General features: G+C 36.0%; 4 protein-coding genes across 4 annotated transcripts; 3 read left to right on the top strand and 1 right to left on the bottom strand.

Annotated features, from left to right (window-relative positions):
• The first annotated feature begins 2,790 nt into the window (after window positions 1-2,790).
• Window positions 2,791-4,310, top strand: LOC119988281 (NAC domain-containing protein 76). Its single transcript, XM_038833257.1, has 3 exons — window positions 2,791-2,994; window positions 3,224-3,522; window positions 3,746-4,310. The coding sequence occupies exons 1-3, from the start codon at window positions 2,796-2,798 to the stop codon at window positions 4,295-4,297; spliced, it is 1,050 nt and encodes a 349-aa protein (XP_038689185.1). The 5' UTR covers window positions 2,791-2,795; the 3' UTR covers window positions 4,298-4,310.
• Window positions 4,311-5,143: 833 nt separating this feature from the next.
• LOC119988283 (18.1 kDa class I heat shock protein-like) lies at window positions 5,144-5,839 on the top strand. The gene has a single exon (XM_038833261.1). It carries the CDS (start codon window positions 5,222-5,224, stop codon window positions 5,702-5,704), a length of 483 nt encoding a protein of 160 aa, XP_038689189.1. The 5' UTR covers window positions 5,144-5,221; the 3' UTR covers window positions 5,705-5,839.
• Window positions 5,800-7,556, bottom strand: LOC119988284. The gene is made up of 2 exons (XM_038833262.1): window positions 7,318-7,556; window positions 5,800-6,122 (listed from the first exon to the last, which is right to left on the bottom strand). The coding sequence occupies exons 1-2, from the start codon at window positions 7,516-7,518 to the stop codon at window positions 5,919-5,921; spliced, it is 405 nt and encodes a 134-aa protein (XP_038689190.1). The 5' UTR covers window positions 7,519-7,556; the 3' UTR covers window positions 5,800-5,918.
• A 2,674-nt stretch (window positions 7,557-10,230) lies between these two features.
• On the top strand, window positions 10,231-12,944 carry LOC119988280 (NAC domain-containing protein 45-like). The gene is made up of 3 exons (XM_038833256.1): window positions 10,231-10,744; window positions 11,727-12,074; window positions 12,337-12,944. The coding sequence occupies exons 1-3, from the start codon at window positions 10,295-10,297 to the stop codon at window positions 12,577-12,579; spliced, it is 1,041 nt and encodes a 346-aa protein (XP_038689184.1). The 5' UTR covers window positions 10,231-10,294; the 3' UTR covers window positions 12,580-12,944.
• Window positions 12,945-13,183: the final 239 nt, after the last annotated feature.

Raw genomic sequence — 13,183 nt, 5'->3', positions numbered from 1 at the left:
GATTTATATTAATTATGATTTTATAATTCAAATTAATCTAATTTATAGTTTTATTAGTATGTTTCTATAATATATATGTTTTAATATGCTTTATCATGTTATAATTTAGTATCCTAGTAGTATACCTTTATAGATGATTTATAATATTATTACTATAATGGATATTTTTATTAAACGGTTCGGGTACCTTAAACCCGGCATCAAAAACCAAATCCGATCCTAAACCATGACGGGTTTGAAAACCAAAACCAAAACCGTTTCCAAAACCTATAGGATCGGTTTTTGGGTTTTAAACAGATCGGATACCCTGCGGATAACGCTCTGATCGATTTTTTTTGCCATCCCTAATTCACATTTAGTCAATCATGTATTCAAATTTCATTCAATTAATACAAATACAATTATTTTATGGTTCTAAGAACCAATCGCAAAAGATCGAGTAATAAAGTCGTGCCGACCTTTAACCCAAAACGAACGTTATGAGTTTATATTGTTTTGAGTTGAATTTTCTAATAGATTAATTAACACTCAAAAGTTGATGTTACCATTGAAAGCAAGTACCCAGGCCACTACCCAAGCAATAACAAGTCCTTCTATGGTCGCACAATCATTTGACAAAGAAGTTTCATAATAAGTTTTTTTTTGGTAATCGATAATGTCATCAGACAAACTTATACTTTAAAACACATCCGATATAAACATAAATTTGAACCGTCAAATCAGGAATCATTCGAATTTGAAACGAACCACATCAACCTAAGAAGAAACACACTAGATGTGCACAAAATAAAATATAGATGGTGTAGAATGTAAAAGAGAGTGGAGCCATAGGATTCCCTTTGAGAAGTCACACACATGCATGACATGATAATAATTGTTGTTGCATGCAGTCTACGTAAAGGCAACGGCACCCACCCTATTTGCATGTGTTAGAGCGATTCAAGTTAAAACAAAATCACTATAGTAATTGTAATACACACGCATATATATATAAATACATGTAATTAGAGTTTCATCAACGTGTTTGACCAGCAACCTGCATATATATATATATATATATAATGAATCCCAGCTCATAATCAATCATAGATAAGGGCCTAATTCTTTAATTGTTTAAAGGAAAATTACGAGAACCGAGGCCTTGAATTGTGTAGCATGTGTTGGACCAGCACGTGTTGATGCCACGGACTTTCGGGGGTTTTGTTTTCTTTGTTATTGACGTTGTGAGATCATATAGCTAGTCATATACATACCGGTTAGTAATGACCTTTTTTTTTTTTTGGGTGGACAACAATATCATACAAGTTTCACATTCAAACCTGTGTTTACATAAGTTTTTCATAGGACAATAGGATAAGTTAGCTCAAAAATCATTGGGGCCGACAGATATATTGGTTTTAGTGACAATCGAACTCATTATTTTTTGAATCCATACGGTTTGACCTCAAAGAGATTCACCGTTAAGTTATCTCTTAAGTGATTCTGATTAGTAATGATGATATATATTTGAGGAATATATAATATCATATTAAATGTATAATTGGATTACTTTTTCCACCACCAATGCGCCGCTTAATATATACACGTATATAATATATATATTGTTATATAATAATGCACTGAATTTGATGCAATGGAGAAGGAGCTCTGAATCAAAGAAAGCATTCATCCCTAGCTGGAGCTAGCGATCATCCAATCCTTTGAAGTTGACCGAGCCCATATATATAAAAATGTTTAATTAATGTAAGACACCTTGTAAGCGACGTGATCTCTAGTTATTTAAGCTTTTGCTTTTTATATTTGGCTGCCATCCCGAGAGATTAAGCTACCCATTCCATTTCCATTTCATCAAGCACCATCCAAGGTAAAAGAAATTGACCATCCAGGGTAAAAACACTATATATATATATATTATGTATATACATACGTGCACCAAATTAAAATTACTATCTCGTTTGAATGATAAATATTTCTAATTATGACATCGAGTGTAAATCATATATACTCACATTTGCATGTGTGTATATATGTTTCTCAACTTAAGGATTATACTTCATTTATTAATAAGCTTAAGGTAGGTACATGGTATAATTAAGTTAATATTTTTGAGTTACTTAAAAAAGTTAGAGAGGAAAATTCCTTCAACATTCCTATTTGACTGTGACCAATTGTAAGTATATATGGAGGGAGTAATCAATCATGAAATAAAATAGAACAAAAGATATATATATATATATAGGTCGGTAGCAGTAAGTAATATATATATATTTGAGATGTATATTCTTCATTCTAAAGAGGCGATATTGGGGAGTAAGGTCCCCTATTCAACGGACATTTACCAAATGCCCATATCATGCGGATGGACACATTCACTACCACCCAACTCTTTTATTTCTCTTACCCATCCAATCTACCTAGCTCCTCTCTCTCTCTCTCTCTCAAACTCATATCAGTTTGTGTCCTTTAAGTTTACCTCTCCTTTCATATAATTCGATCTCCATTTGTCTTCTTCTCTTTGTCAGTAGTCACTAGCTTGTAACTAACAGATCCATCATCACTAAAAGCAAGGTGAGTGAGTGCTTATTATTAGTTTGTTTCTAATTTCGTTTCAAGGTTATCAGCTCTTGATGAAGAAATTCAGCATGAAATTAAACACTACTTGGAGTACTTCTTTCTTTGTTTCATTTATCATCCATATATATATCGGAGCATTTTTTGCATGGAGGATTCGTTTTTGCCTTCTCCGTTCATGTCAAGATAGTATAATTGGTTGTGATGGGCAGGAATTAATTAAGATGATGGCCGGAAACGGGAATGAAATTGGTAATGGTAATGGGAGTGGCGAGGTGTCGGTTCCTCCAGGGTTTCGATTCCATCCGACAGACGAGGAGCTTCTCTACTATTATCTAAGGAAGAAGGTTTCTTATGAAGCCATTGACCTCGATGTTATCAGGGAGGTGGATCTCAACAAGCTCGAGCCTTGGGACCTCAAAGGTCAGAACCTAATACAATACTACCTTTTCTTCTACTTAGATGTTGATTATGAAGATGATAGATAATAATGATTACATTACCTCCTAAACAATTAGACATTCAACCAGTAATCGCAGCGATCCAATTGTAAGAGCGGAGCTCTACCAACTGAGCTATATTCTCCGAGCGAAGTGGTGCTTAATGTTTTTGCATGCATATGTACTTGACTCTTGTAGTGGATTCCATGCAGATAAATGTAAAATCGGATCAGGGCCTCAAAACGAGTGGTACTTGTTCAGCCACAAAGACAAGAAATACCCAACTGGGACTCGAACAAATCGAGCAACCACTGCTGGGTTTTGGAAAGCAACAGGGAGAGACAAGGCTATCCACCTTTCCAACTCCCAAACCCAAACAATATTAGGCATGAGAAAAACCCTAGTCTTCTACACTGGACGTGCTCCTCATGGCCTAAAGACTGACTGGATCATGCACGAGTATCGCTTAATGGACGATCCTCATCACAATGACCGACTCGACCATCATCAGGTACTCTATAATATCGAAAAATGCTAAGAATCGCAGTATTTTTTTCCTAACTATCCCAAATATTGAAATGTATGCACATGATCCATATCAAATAATGTGCTTCAATCCCAACATTTTGGAATTCATATGACTGCTGCTATAATATATAAGTATACCTACATATATGCACATAATTAAAACAAAAACTAACGTTGTTCATGTAAATTAATTAATATATATTCAGCGGGTGCAGGAAGATGGGTGGGTTGTCTGTAGAGTTTTCAAGAAGAAGAATCATAGCAGAGGTAATTACCTACCAGCTGAAGTTTCTCATCATCATGATCAATTAGCAGATGAAAACTTCATGTTTCCTCACATGATGAAGGCGGCTACTGCTCCATATCCTCCATTAGTACCAGCTGCTGTACTGGATCGTAGACAAAATACTGTTAATCACGTCCAAGGTTTATGTGATTATACCTTTGATGGATCCATGCATCTCCCCCAGTTGTTCAGTTCAGAATCAACAGCCATTAATAACAATGCTGCATCCTTCACTTTCAATAACAGTACTACTACCATGGACATGAACAATTCTCCTTCAGGACTACTAGCAATGCATAATAATGGCACTGATTGGTCGTTTTTGGACAAGCTTCTTGCTACTCACCACCACCATCATCATCGTCAGAGCGCATTAGATCATCATCCTGATGTGGCAAGTTCTTCAACTCAGAAATTCCCATTTCATTTTCTTGGTGGTCTTCAGACTGATGTTTTGAAATTTTCTAAGTAGAATTCATGTGTTTACTTACTTTTTAATTTTCTCGCCTTAGTTAGGAAGGGAAAATTAAAATTTTCTAAGTCACATTATTGTAAACTCACGAATTTGGAAGATTTAATAATTGGCCACTTTGGGCACAATTAAATGTAGGAACCACACCTTTTTTTGGGACGGGTCCGAAATTTCCCTAAAATGATGGACAAGCCTTCTGGTCTGAGACAACAACATCTGTCTAAAAGCTTAGATTGATGGGGAAGAAAAATATTGATTTTTTAAAACCTTTATATGTTATTAATTTATAAAAAAAATTGTGTTATTAATTGTTGTTGTTAAAATAACAATACTAACTAAATGTAATATTTCTAAATGATAATGGTCGAGATCCTCAAAAAGTGATCTCCATTTAATGTGCAATGTTAGATGTGAAGTGAACTCCATTTAATGTGGCAACCTTGACATGACCTATAAGATTCAGGGGTCAGGCCGACCTGTCTGGGCCAAGAATCATGACCCAGCCCGTGTATACCTATAGGATCGGGCCACGCTGGTCTCACAAGCTCCTGGTCCATTTGACACCTCTACTAATTTTAGGGTTGCAGGCTTCTAATGAAGTTAGTGACCTCCAAATTCAGTCCTTGTTGGGCCTTATTCTACAACATTCTAGTGATGACTGACCTCCAAAATCAGTCCTTCTTGTGCTATATTCTACAATATTCTAGTGGAACTGATGAATTGACTTGATAACCCAGAGACTTCCCCTGCATCGACCAATCAAAAAGTTCTTCCAATTTTCATTACTATTCAACTGATATTCTGTTTTTTTCCCAAAAACTCCAGAGATTTCAGGAACATCAACCCATCAACTATAAATACACCCCATACCAATATAATCAACAAGAGAAACACGACAAAAAATCTGAAAAAAGAAAATTGAGAATGTCTATCTTGGCATCTCCCTTCAATGGAATCAGCCTCTTGAATCCATTTCAACCTTCAATGGAGGAGACCCAGATGGACTGGAAGGAGACTCCAAGAGCCCATGTATTCAAAATCGATCTTCCAGGTCTGACAAAAGAGGATGTGAAGCTTCAACTACATGATAATGGAGTCCTATATGTGGCTGCAGAGAGGAAAGAAGGAGAAGAGAAAGGGGAGATATGGCACTGCAAGGAGAGACCAAGTGGAGGATTCTCAAGGCAGTTTCGGTTGCCGGAGAATGGCAAGGCTGAGGAAATCAAAGCCTCCATGCGTGATGGAGTTCTTACAGTGACAGTGCCTAAAGATGAGCTCAAGAAGAAGAGTACTAGACACCAAAGAAAGGCTGTGAAGATTGAATTTGAAGGGGTGGTTGATGACAACGGTGATCAAGAACATGCTTCCTCCAAAGGATTTTCTCGTTTTGTGTGCTGCAAAGCCTAAAACAAGTTTAGCTTCTTTGTTGAAATATTTGTGTCGATTGTGGTTCATAAAAGATTAATCTTTGGTGTGGTTGCTAGGCTTTCCCTGTAAATTTCTATGAAGAAATGTGTTTGCTTTGTATAAATTTAACAAATTTCAACGATTTAAATAGTTTTGATACAATTGACATCCTCAATTCAATTGGCCAAAAAATTCAAAAGCACAACAAAATGATCTACTTCTTTCTATCCTTGTCAGTCTTCTGTTCCTTGTCAGCAACAGTGTCTATCGGCTTTGGGACTGGTTGAATTCTCACATAAGGCTTCCTGGTCAATGTCTCTCCCCGAAGAGCAGCAACATATCGGTCGTTTGTATCTTCTTTCCGCTGCAGCTCCCGAAGGTATTCAGCCAACCTCTCTTGATTTACTTTCCCCATCATCTGAAACAGGAAAAAAACATGCCCATGTTATTGCACCACAAACAAACCAAGACATATTTTCACACAATGTATTTGGAGACATTGAAGTAACCAATTAGGAACAACTTGAGATGATATGTCTCAAAATCATTTCCTAAGCTTCTGCGACTCCCTCAAATCCACCCAACTCCCTACCAAATTAGCCAAGATATCAAATGCTGATAAAGAAATTGCCAAGCAATGAAGAGGGAGAACATCGTACCAGAGTAATCTAATCTTTTTACCATCTTTTTTAACACATGATCTTAATCAAACCCTACCAGCCACAAAAGTTTATTTCTTTCTTGAACACACCATCAGCTAGAAGAATACACTCCCATCAAAGCTATGACAAGACCACAGCACATATAAATTTTCTATCAAACCGTAAATCTTAACAGAGGAAAAAAGAATAAAATCTCTAGTTAGGTGGTACCAAAACAAGCATACTCTAAAGAAAGTGTCCGTAACCAAACCTCCCCAATCCTTGCATGAAAATAATCCCTCAACCAGGGTCCATCATCCAAAGTGGAGCCTAAAACCCATCACATTAAAAATCAAAGTAGCCCGGTCAATTGGACAAACTAGACCCTTACCATATTTCCATAGCAGAAACTTTCACCCACGAGTCATAAACAAAGGAAACGGAGAATTCAACCTAGAGAGATGGAAATGGAAGTATCTGAATCATCCAACATGCTACCATCTCTTTTCAAAATCCTCTCCCATCAAAGCTGTGACATGGCCACAGTATATCTAAATTTTCCATCGAAGCAAAGTCTTTAAGGAGGAAAAATGAGGAAAACCTCTAGTGAGGTGCTACAAAAGCTATAACAAACCATGAAGTTCTTTTAAGGCATTTAGTGCCATTAGCTTCATCTATCAACTACAAAAGGAAAAAGAAGAAGAAGAAATGTTCCAAAGAAATCATCACATCAAGAAAACAGAGTAGCCAGGCTAATCGGACAAATATTAAGCTACAGTATTTTCAGGCCAAAAAAATAGCTTCTCGTACAACTTAAACAAAAGTAAAAGCATAGACAAATTAGGGTTCATGAGTATGATGGTTTAGGTTCCAAAAATTGAAGGCTGAGCAAATTTTGGATCCAAAATTCCAACTTACAAAATTGACGGAAAAGAAGTCAATCTATGGAAATGGAGGTTGAGAAGTACGTACGATAGATTCAGGCCGGGCAGTCTGGCGGAGGCGGGTCTCTAGCTCCGGGTTTCGGGTATTGGTGGCCTGCATAACGCAGTAGCCAATGACACCAGGAACGACGCCGCATATAGTGGCGAAGCCAAGGAAGAAGGGCCTAGAATCCCTAGTCTTCCGCACTATCCACCTCCATGTCTCGCTCTTCTCCCACAGCATCGACATCTTTCTCGGCTCTGATCGAAGGAGAAGCAGCCCCAGCCTCCAAGGCAGTTGTACGAGTCTTGATGGGTTTGGGCTTGGGTTTGGACCTTGGCACAGAATGCTCAAAACAAGTTAAGTTTCTCCTTGGCCCAAGTACCATGATTTGGGCTGGATCAGATTTGAAAAAAAAAAATTATTTTTTATTTTACAAGAGAGGAGGAGATCAGAGATTTTATATGAATGTCATCTGAGGTCTCTTCATTCTCAAAAAGTAAAGGTTTTTGAACAATATTCGAGACTTTGAATGTTAATTTTACACATAATCGTCAAAGAAAAGATATGGTTAATTATGATCACAACTAGTGTTTCGATGACACTTTCAGCCGGCGCTTACTAAAAAAGCATCGACGCTGGTCTCATATAACTGCGTTTACAAAAGAACCACTGTATATATGATTTACACACAACCTCATGAAAGAAAAGAAAAGAATGGAATAAAGAAGGAAAGAATCTGATGATCAACACGTTTTTGTCTTTTTGTGCACAAACTAAAATGGCAAAATGTATATATATATATGTATGTATGTATGTATATTACACAGTAGACAGTTTCAAACACGCGTGTGCTTTACCACCACCAGTAAATCTCTTCACATACAGCATCAATCATCGTAAACTTTGGCATTTGCTTTGCTTTACAATTTAAGCTCTCTCAACTCTATTTGTTGCTTTGATTTCTAGCTCTCTCGTGAAAGGTTGCATGGCTTTACAACTCCATTTAAGATATACACCCAGTTACATCCTCTCTCTCTCTCTAGATCTCTCCCCCCCCCCCCCAACCTGCGTGTGTGTGTGGTTAAGTGTAACCAATAAACTTGCATTAGTTTTTATTTGATATATCTTTATTAAAGTACTCCAAGGGTACGTATACATTAGCATTACATGGTTTTTTCTTTTTATCTTGGAGAGAAAAAGAAGAATGTGTGTGTGTGTGTGTGCATATAGAATGATACATTGATGCGATCTGGTATGAATATGAGAGAGAGATGACCAGTCAAGGACTTTGTGCTTGTAATGATTAAAGTGGATAGTATGTCTTTACCCATATAGAAATGATATTTTAGTGAAAGGAAGATTAGATGTCGAGAACCTAAAAAAAAAGAGAGAAAAAAAACACAAAACAGTAAAAGAAAAGTAAGTTTGGATGGCAAGGAAAAAGAAAGCAACCAATAAACCCTAAAAAAAAAAAAAGCAAAAGCAAAGCTTGTGACGGTGTGACAGGTAGGTTCTGTTCAAGTAACATAATATATAAAATACTTCATATGCCACCATTGTTTTTGCAGCATCCGGCTTTAGTGGGCGAGATCATATGCCACTGTAGTGTGAAGTTTAGTGGTGTTAGATGAGTTATTGAGTGGCGTGGAGCTAAGTCTCTTGTCCTACTTCACTAAGGAGAAGATGTGAAATACAAAATATAATAAGTCAAACTTCTAAACTAACAATGAGTGTTTTTCTTGTGCTCAAACTAGTATAGGCTAGTGCTGTACATAGGAAGACAAAGTCATGTATGCTAGTATGAGTTGACTCAAAACGGACAAAGTGTTACTAATACGGAAGAGCGAGTCATATACAATTTATACCGGAGATTTTCTTCGTTATGTAAAACAATAACTATTACTACCAAAGTCGCATGAGCTTTGAAAATTCTCAAGTTTTCCAACTTGAAAATAAGTCTTTACAGGGAGTGTTTTTCAGACTCCAAGTAAAGATAAAGATTTGCGTGCCTTCCTTTTAGATTTCTAGTCCACAATTCTTGGCTTTAATTAGGATTCATTTTGCCTATGAACTAATGTTACTATGGTAGGTACAAAAAAAATTACCCTAAATTCTCTCCATTTTTTGGGGTAAATATTTACAGTTCATGCATATATTCGCCTTCTTATCCAAGTGTTGAACAATTATTGACTAAAATTAATCCTCTAAAATTACAACTTTCTTATAAATTCTCATTGTGAATGGTTATGTTAGAGTACCACATCGGTTGGGTATCACTCAATCATGTGGTATATAAGCTTGTCCTAGTCTTTACCATACATAAGAAGCATTTTCATGGGCTTAAGTATCGTTAAGTGAGATGACCCATGATAAACAAAGTCGTGCGGGCCTGATGCATTCACAAGAATCGGATAACGCAAAACTAATAATATCTATGATGTGTGTAAGGCTAGGGATTTTCAATGGATTAATATAAATTTCAATGTATTCTACTTTATCCATCATAGATTTCAATGTTATATAAATGTGTAATTTATCTATTAAATAGTATGATCCTATATAAATATAATATGTATGTATGTATATATATTATAAATTATATATGTCCTACTATTGCGTGTTGTGGGGTGTGGAATTGGACGGTTTGAGTAATGGGGACCCCATGCAGCCTTTAAGAGGGTCTGTTCTGATTTTTGTTAGTTTGTGAGCAGACAAAAGACAGCAGCAGCTTCTTATCCCTCCTTGTGGGTTTTCGCACATTGCCTTACACATAGAATCTGGAAAAGCAAAAGTATACTACAAACTACTACTACTAGCCACTTCATACATATAACACACACACATATATATAATATTAAATAACATAATCTCCATATTTATGTCCTCTGCCCCCAATAGCGGCCTATATAGGTTCATTAATTGTCGCGTACAAACCCAGTTTTGGGTCACACATCTCTCTATAGCTCTCTCTCTCTCTCTCTGTCTGTCTGTCATTGATCTTGGTGCAATAATCAAGTGATCAATGCCACCAATGAGCCTCCCTCCAGGATTTAGGTTCCATCCAACAGATGAAGAGCTTGTTGCTTACTACTTGGACAGAAAAATCAGTGGTCACTCCATTGAGCTTGAGATTATTCCAGAAGTTGATCTTTACAAGTGTGAACCTTGGGATTTGCCAGAGAAGTCATTTTTGCCAAGTAAGGATATGGAGTGGTACTTCTACAGTCCAAGAGATAGAAAGTATCCAAATGGGTCAAGGACAAATAGGGCAACAAGATGTGGGTATTGGAAGGCAACAGGGAAAGATAGGACAGTGCAATCAAAGAAGAGAGCAGTTGGGATGAAGAAGACATTGGTTTATTATAGGGGTAGGGCTCCCCATGGCTGCAGAACTAGTTGGATCATGCATGAGTATCGATTGATTCACTCCTCGTGTCCTCCTCCTGCATCTAATAATGCATCAACTTTGAAGGTATGTATATATATTCCTTATCTTATTTGAACCTTATACATACATATATATGTATATATATGCATGGAATGAGTAGCAGCTAACCAGATTGATCAAGCACATTCACCAGGATGATGACTTCATATATATAATTCTATCAATTTCATCAGTATGTTTGTCTATATGTATAGTTCATGTTAGAAGATACCTCCATATTCTTCTGCATATTTTCTTTTCTCTAATTGACTCTTTTGTTTTCCCTCACTTTCTCATTATCAAAACAAAAATTTTCTACAACTACTGAAACCAATATCAATATATATATATATATATATATATGTAAGTTTTATGGGAAACCCTGAACAGGAAATTGAGGAGTTGGCTTTTTTAATTCACTTCCATTTTTTTTTTGGAAAAATGCAGAAGCAAGTTTCAAGAGACTTTTTTTTTTTCATATATACGAATGAACTTGAGATTCAGAGCTTGATATATTATTAAATGAACTTAAAAATGATTACCAATGCATTTGGATCGAAGTGCATTTGAATATATATATATATATATATATATGCCACATAAAAGGAAGTGAGAACAACATGCAGTGACATGTAGGAGTTTATACAGTAACTTTAATACCATGTTAATTTGGTAAAATCAATGCATGGGAGACCCAAAATTGACTCATGCTCCTCTACATATGATCTCACTTTAATCATAATTGTCATGTGACAGATATTCTTCTTCTTCTTCTTCCGTTCCTTTTTGAAAATATGCTTCTTTTCCTCTCTTAAGTAAGAAATTAAAGAATATAATCGTCAACAATTCAACATCATGATGAAAGACTCTTTAACTTGCTGTTTCAACACTTTACTTGTACTTAGTCTCATTTATCTTTCTTCTTTTGATCTTCGCTAGCTTTTACTGATCTTTGTGTGATATATCTTTCACCAACTGTAATTAATTATTTGATATTAACATTTTGTTTACTAATATTGCACCACAGGATTCTTACGCACTATGTCGAATCTTCAAGAAATCAATAGAAATCCCGAAAAGAAAAGAAGATAAAGTGGGAAATGTTGCCTTACAAGATGATCACTCGAGTGGGACAATAATTAATCGTCGCAGAGAAGTTGAAGACGACGAGAATATAAATAACAACGCTAATTCGTTGAAATTCATTCCTAATTCAGAAACATCTTCTTCGGATCTCACCCAAGGAACACCGGCGGATGATTTACAAGCTCCGTTTGCCGGCTCCGATGAAGCTAACAGTTCTGCCAAGTACATCTACTCTCTCAATGATAATGTGGATGATCCCTTGATCTCTTCATCATCAACTTTATTTCAGGTACCTCTAAATCTATCTTATCCCTTGAACTCCCCACATCTTTTGGACAAAAAAATTGAAAAAAAAAAATCACTAGTTAAGACTGATTCAACTACACATAGCTAATGTGTTTTGTTTTCACCATTTTCAATGAATTCAGTCAAAACATCTAGCTTTGTTCAGCATTTCCCTCGGATGATCTTATATTAAACATCTCAACCCTTTTAATTTATGTCTCTAGTGTTGATTAATGAATAATATGTTTCATATTTATATGATGCAGGACATGGATATGCCAAGCTCTTGGAGCATGCTTTGCCAACAACCTTATTATCCTCCCTTAGAAGTTGAAGATTTCCCGCAAATAAACATAATTACAGAGACTATATCATCAAAGACGACGAATGATGATCATCAAAGGATTTACGACGAATACAAGGATTGCATGAATGGAACCTTAGAAGAGATTTTGTCTTTGTGCTCCTCCCAACCAACTTCTTCACTCATTCCCATGCAACACCACTAAAGTCTAAACCTAGCTAGACAGATGAACTTCTTCTTCAAGTGGCGGATTGGATACACCAATTAATTTTTTTACTCTCTTGATTCGTATTAACATTACAAAACAAGTTAATTCATCGATACACATGCCGAAGTTAGAGTAGAAGAGTTGTTGGGTATACATTTGTTTTGTTTTTTTAATCATTTTTTATTATTGGAGAATTGATGTGTAATTTTCTGTTGCAAAAGTAATGGATGAAAATCCTGATATTTGTTGTTGGAATTCGATTTGATCATGAAAATGTTCATATATTTGGTTTGTGGAAGGGCCATAGCCATAGGTGTATAAATATTTATGTATCTAAGCAATTAAGCATACATAGTTTATTTGGGCTCATGTATATTGGGCTTAAATATGTAATGTGAATGGGCTTTTTTGGCTCATGGACTGAGCTTAAATACATGTGATGCCAATGGGCTTTGATATCATCTCAAAAAAAAAAAAAATGATGAATCAATAATACCCAGAAGTTCCACAAAAGATCGTCCATGAAGTTAATCACAAGTAGTAGACATTAGAGTAGACTCCATGAACTTATGGAGATCAAAACTAGTAGATGTATCAAATG

The sequence above is a fragment of the Tripterygium wilfordii genome, chromosome 21 (genome assembly GCF_013401445.1).
Source record: "Tripterygium wilfordii isolate XIE 37 chromosome 21, ASM1340144v1, whole genome shotgun sequence".
Lineage (NCBI taxonomy): Eukaryota > Viridiplantae > Streptophyta > Magnoliopsida > Celastrales > Celastraceae > Tripterygium > Tripterygium wilfordii.
This window is presented reverse-complemented; position numbering and strand designations above follow the sequence as displayed.

Bases quoted from the DNA above. Each gene is read 5' to 3' on its own strand.
- LOC119988281 (XM_038833257.1), top strand. From the start codon at position 2,796: ATGATGGCCGGAAACGGGAATGAAATTGGTAATGGTAATGGGAGTGGC. The intron at 2,995-3,223 runs GTCAGAACCTAA...GATTCCATGCAG, and splicing joins CGAGCCTTGGGACCTCAAAG to ATAAATGTAAAATCGGATCA. The intron at 3,523-3,745 runs GTACTCTATAAT...ATATATATTCAG, and splicing joins ACCGACTCGACCATCATCAG to CGGGTGCAGGAAGATGGGTG.
- LOC119988283 (XM_038833261.1), top strand. From the start codon at position 5,222: ATGTCTATCTTGGCATCTCCCTTCAATGGAATCAGCCTCTTGAATCCA.
- LOC119988284 (XM_038833262.1), bottom strand. From the start codon at position 7,518: ATGTCGATGCTGTGGGAGAAGAGCGAGACATGGAGGTGGATAGTGCGG. The intron at 6,123-7,317 runs GTACGTACTTCT...TTCCTGTTTCAG, and splicing joins CTGCCCGGCCTGAATCTATC to ATGATGGGGAAAGTAAATCA.
- LOC119988280 (XM_038833256.1), top strand. From the start codon at position 10,295: ATGCCACCAATGAGCCTCCCTCCAGGATTTAGGTTCCATCCAACAGAT. The intron at 10,745-11,726 runs GTATGTATATAT...ATTGCACCACAG, and splicing joins ATAATGCATCAACTTTGAAG to GATTCTTACGCACTATGTCG. The intron at 12,075-12,336 runs GTACCTCTAAAT...TATATGATGCAG, and splicing joins CATCATCAACTTTATTTCAG to GACATGGATATGCCAAGCTC.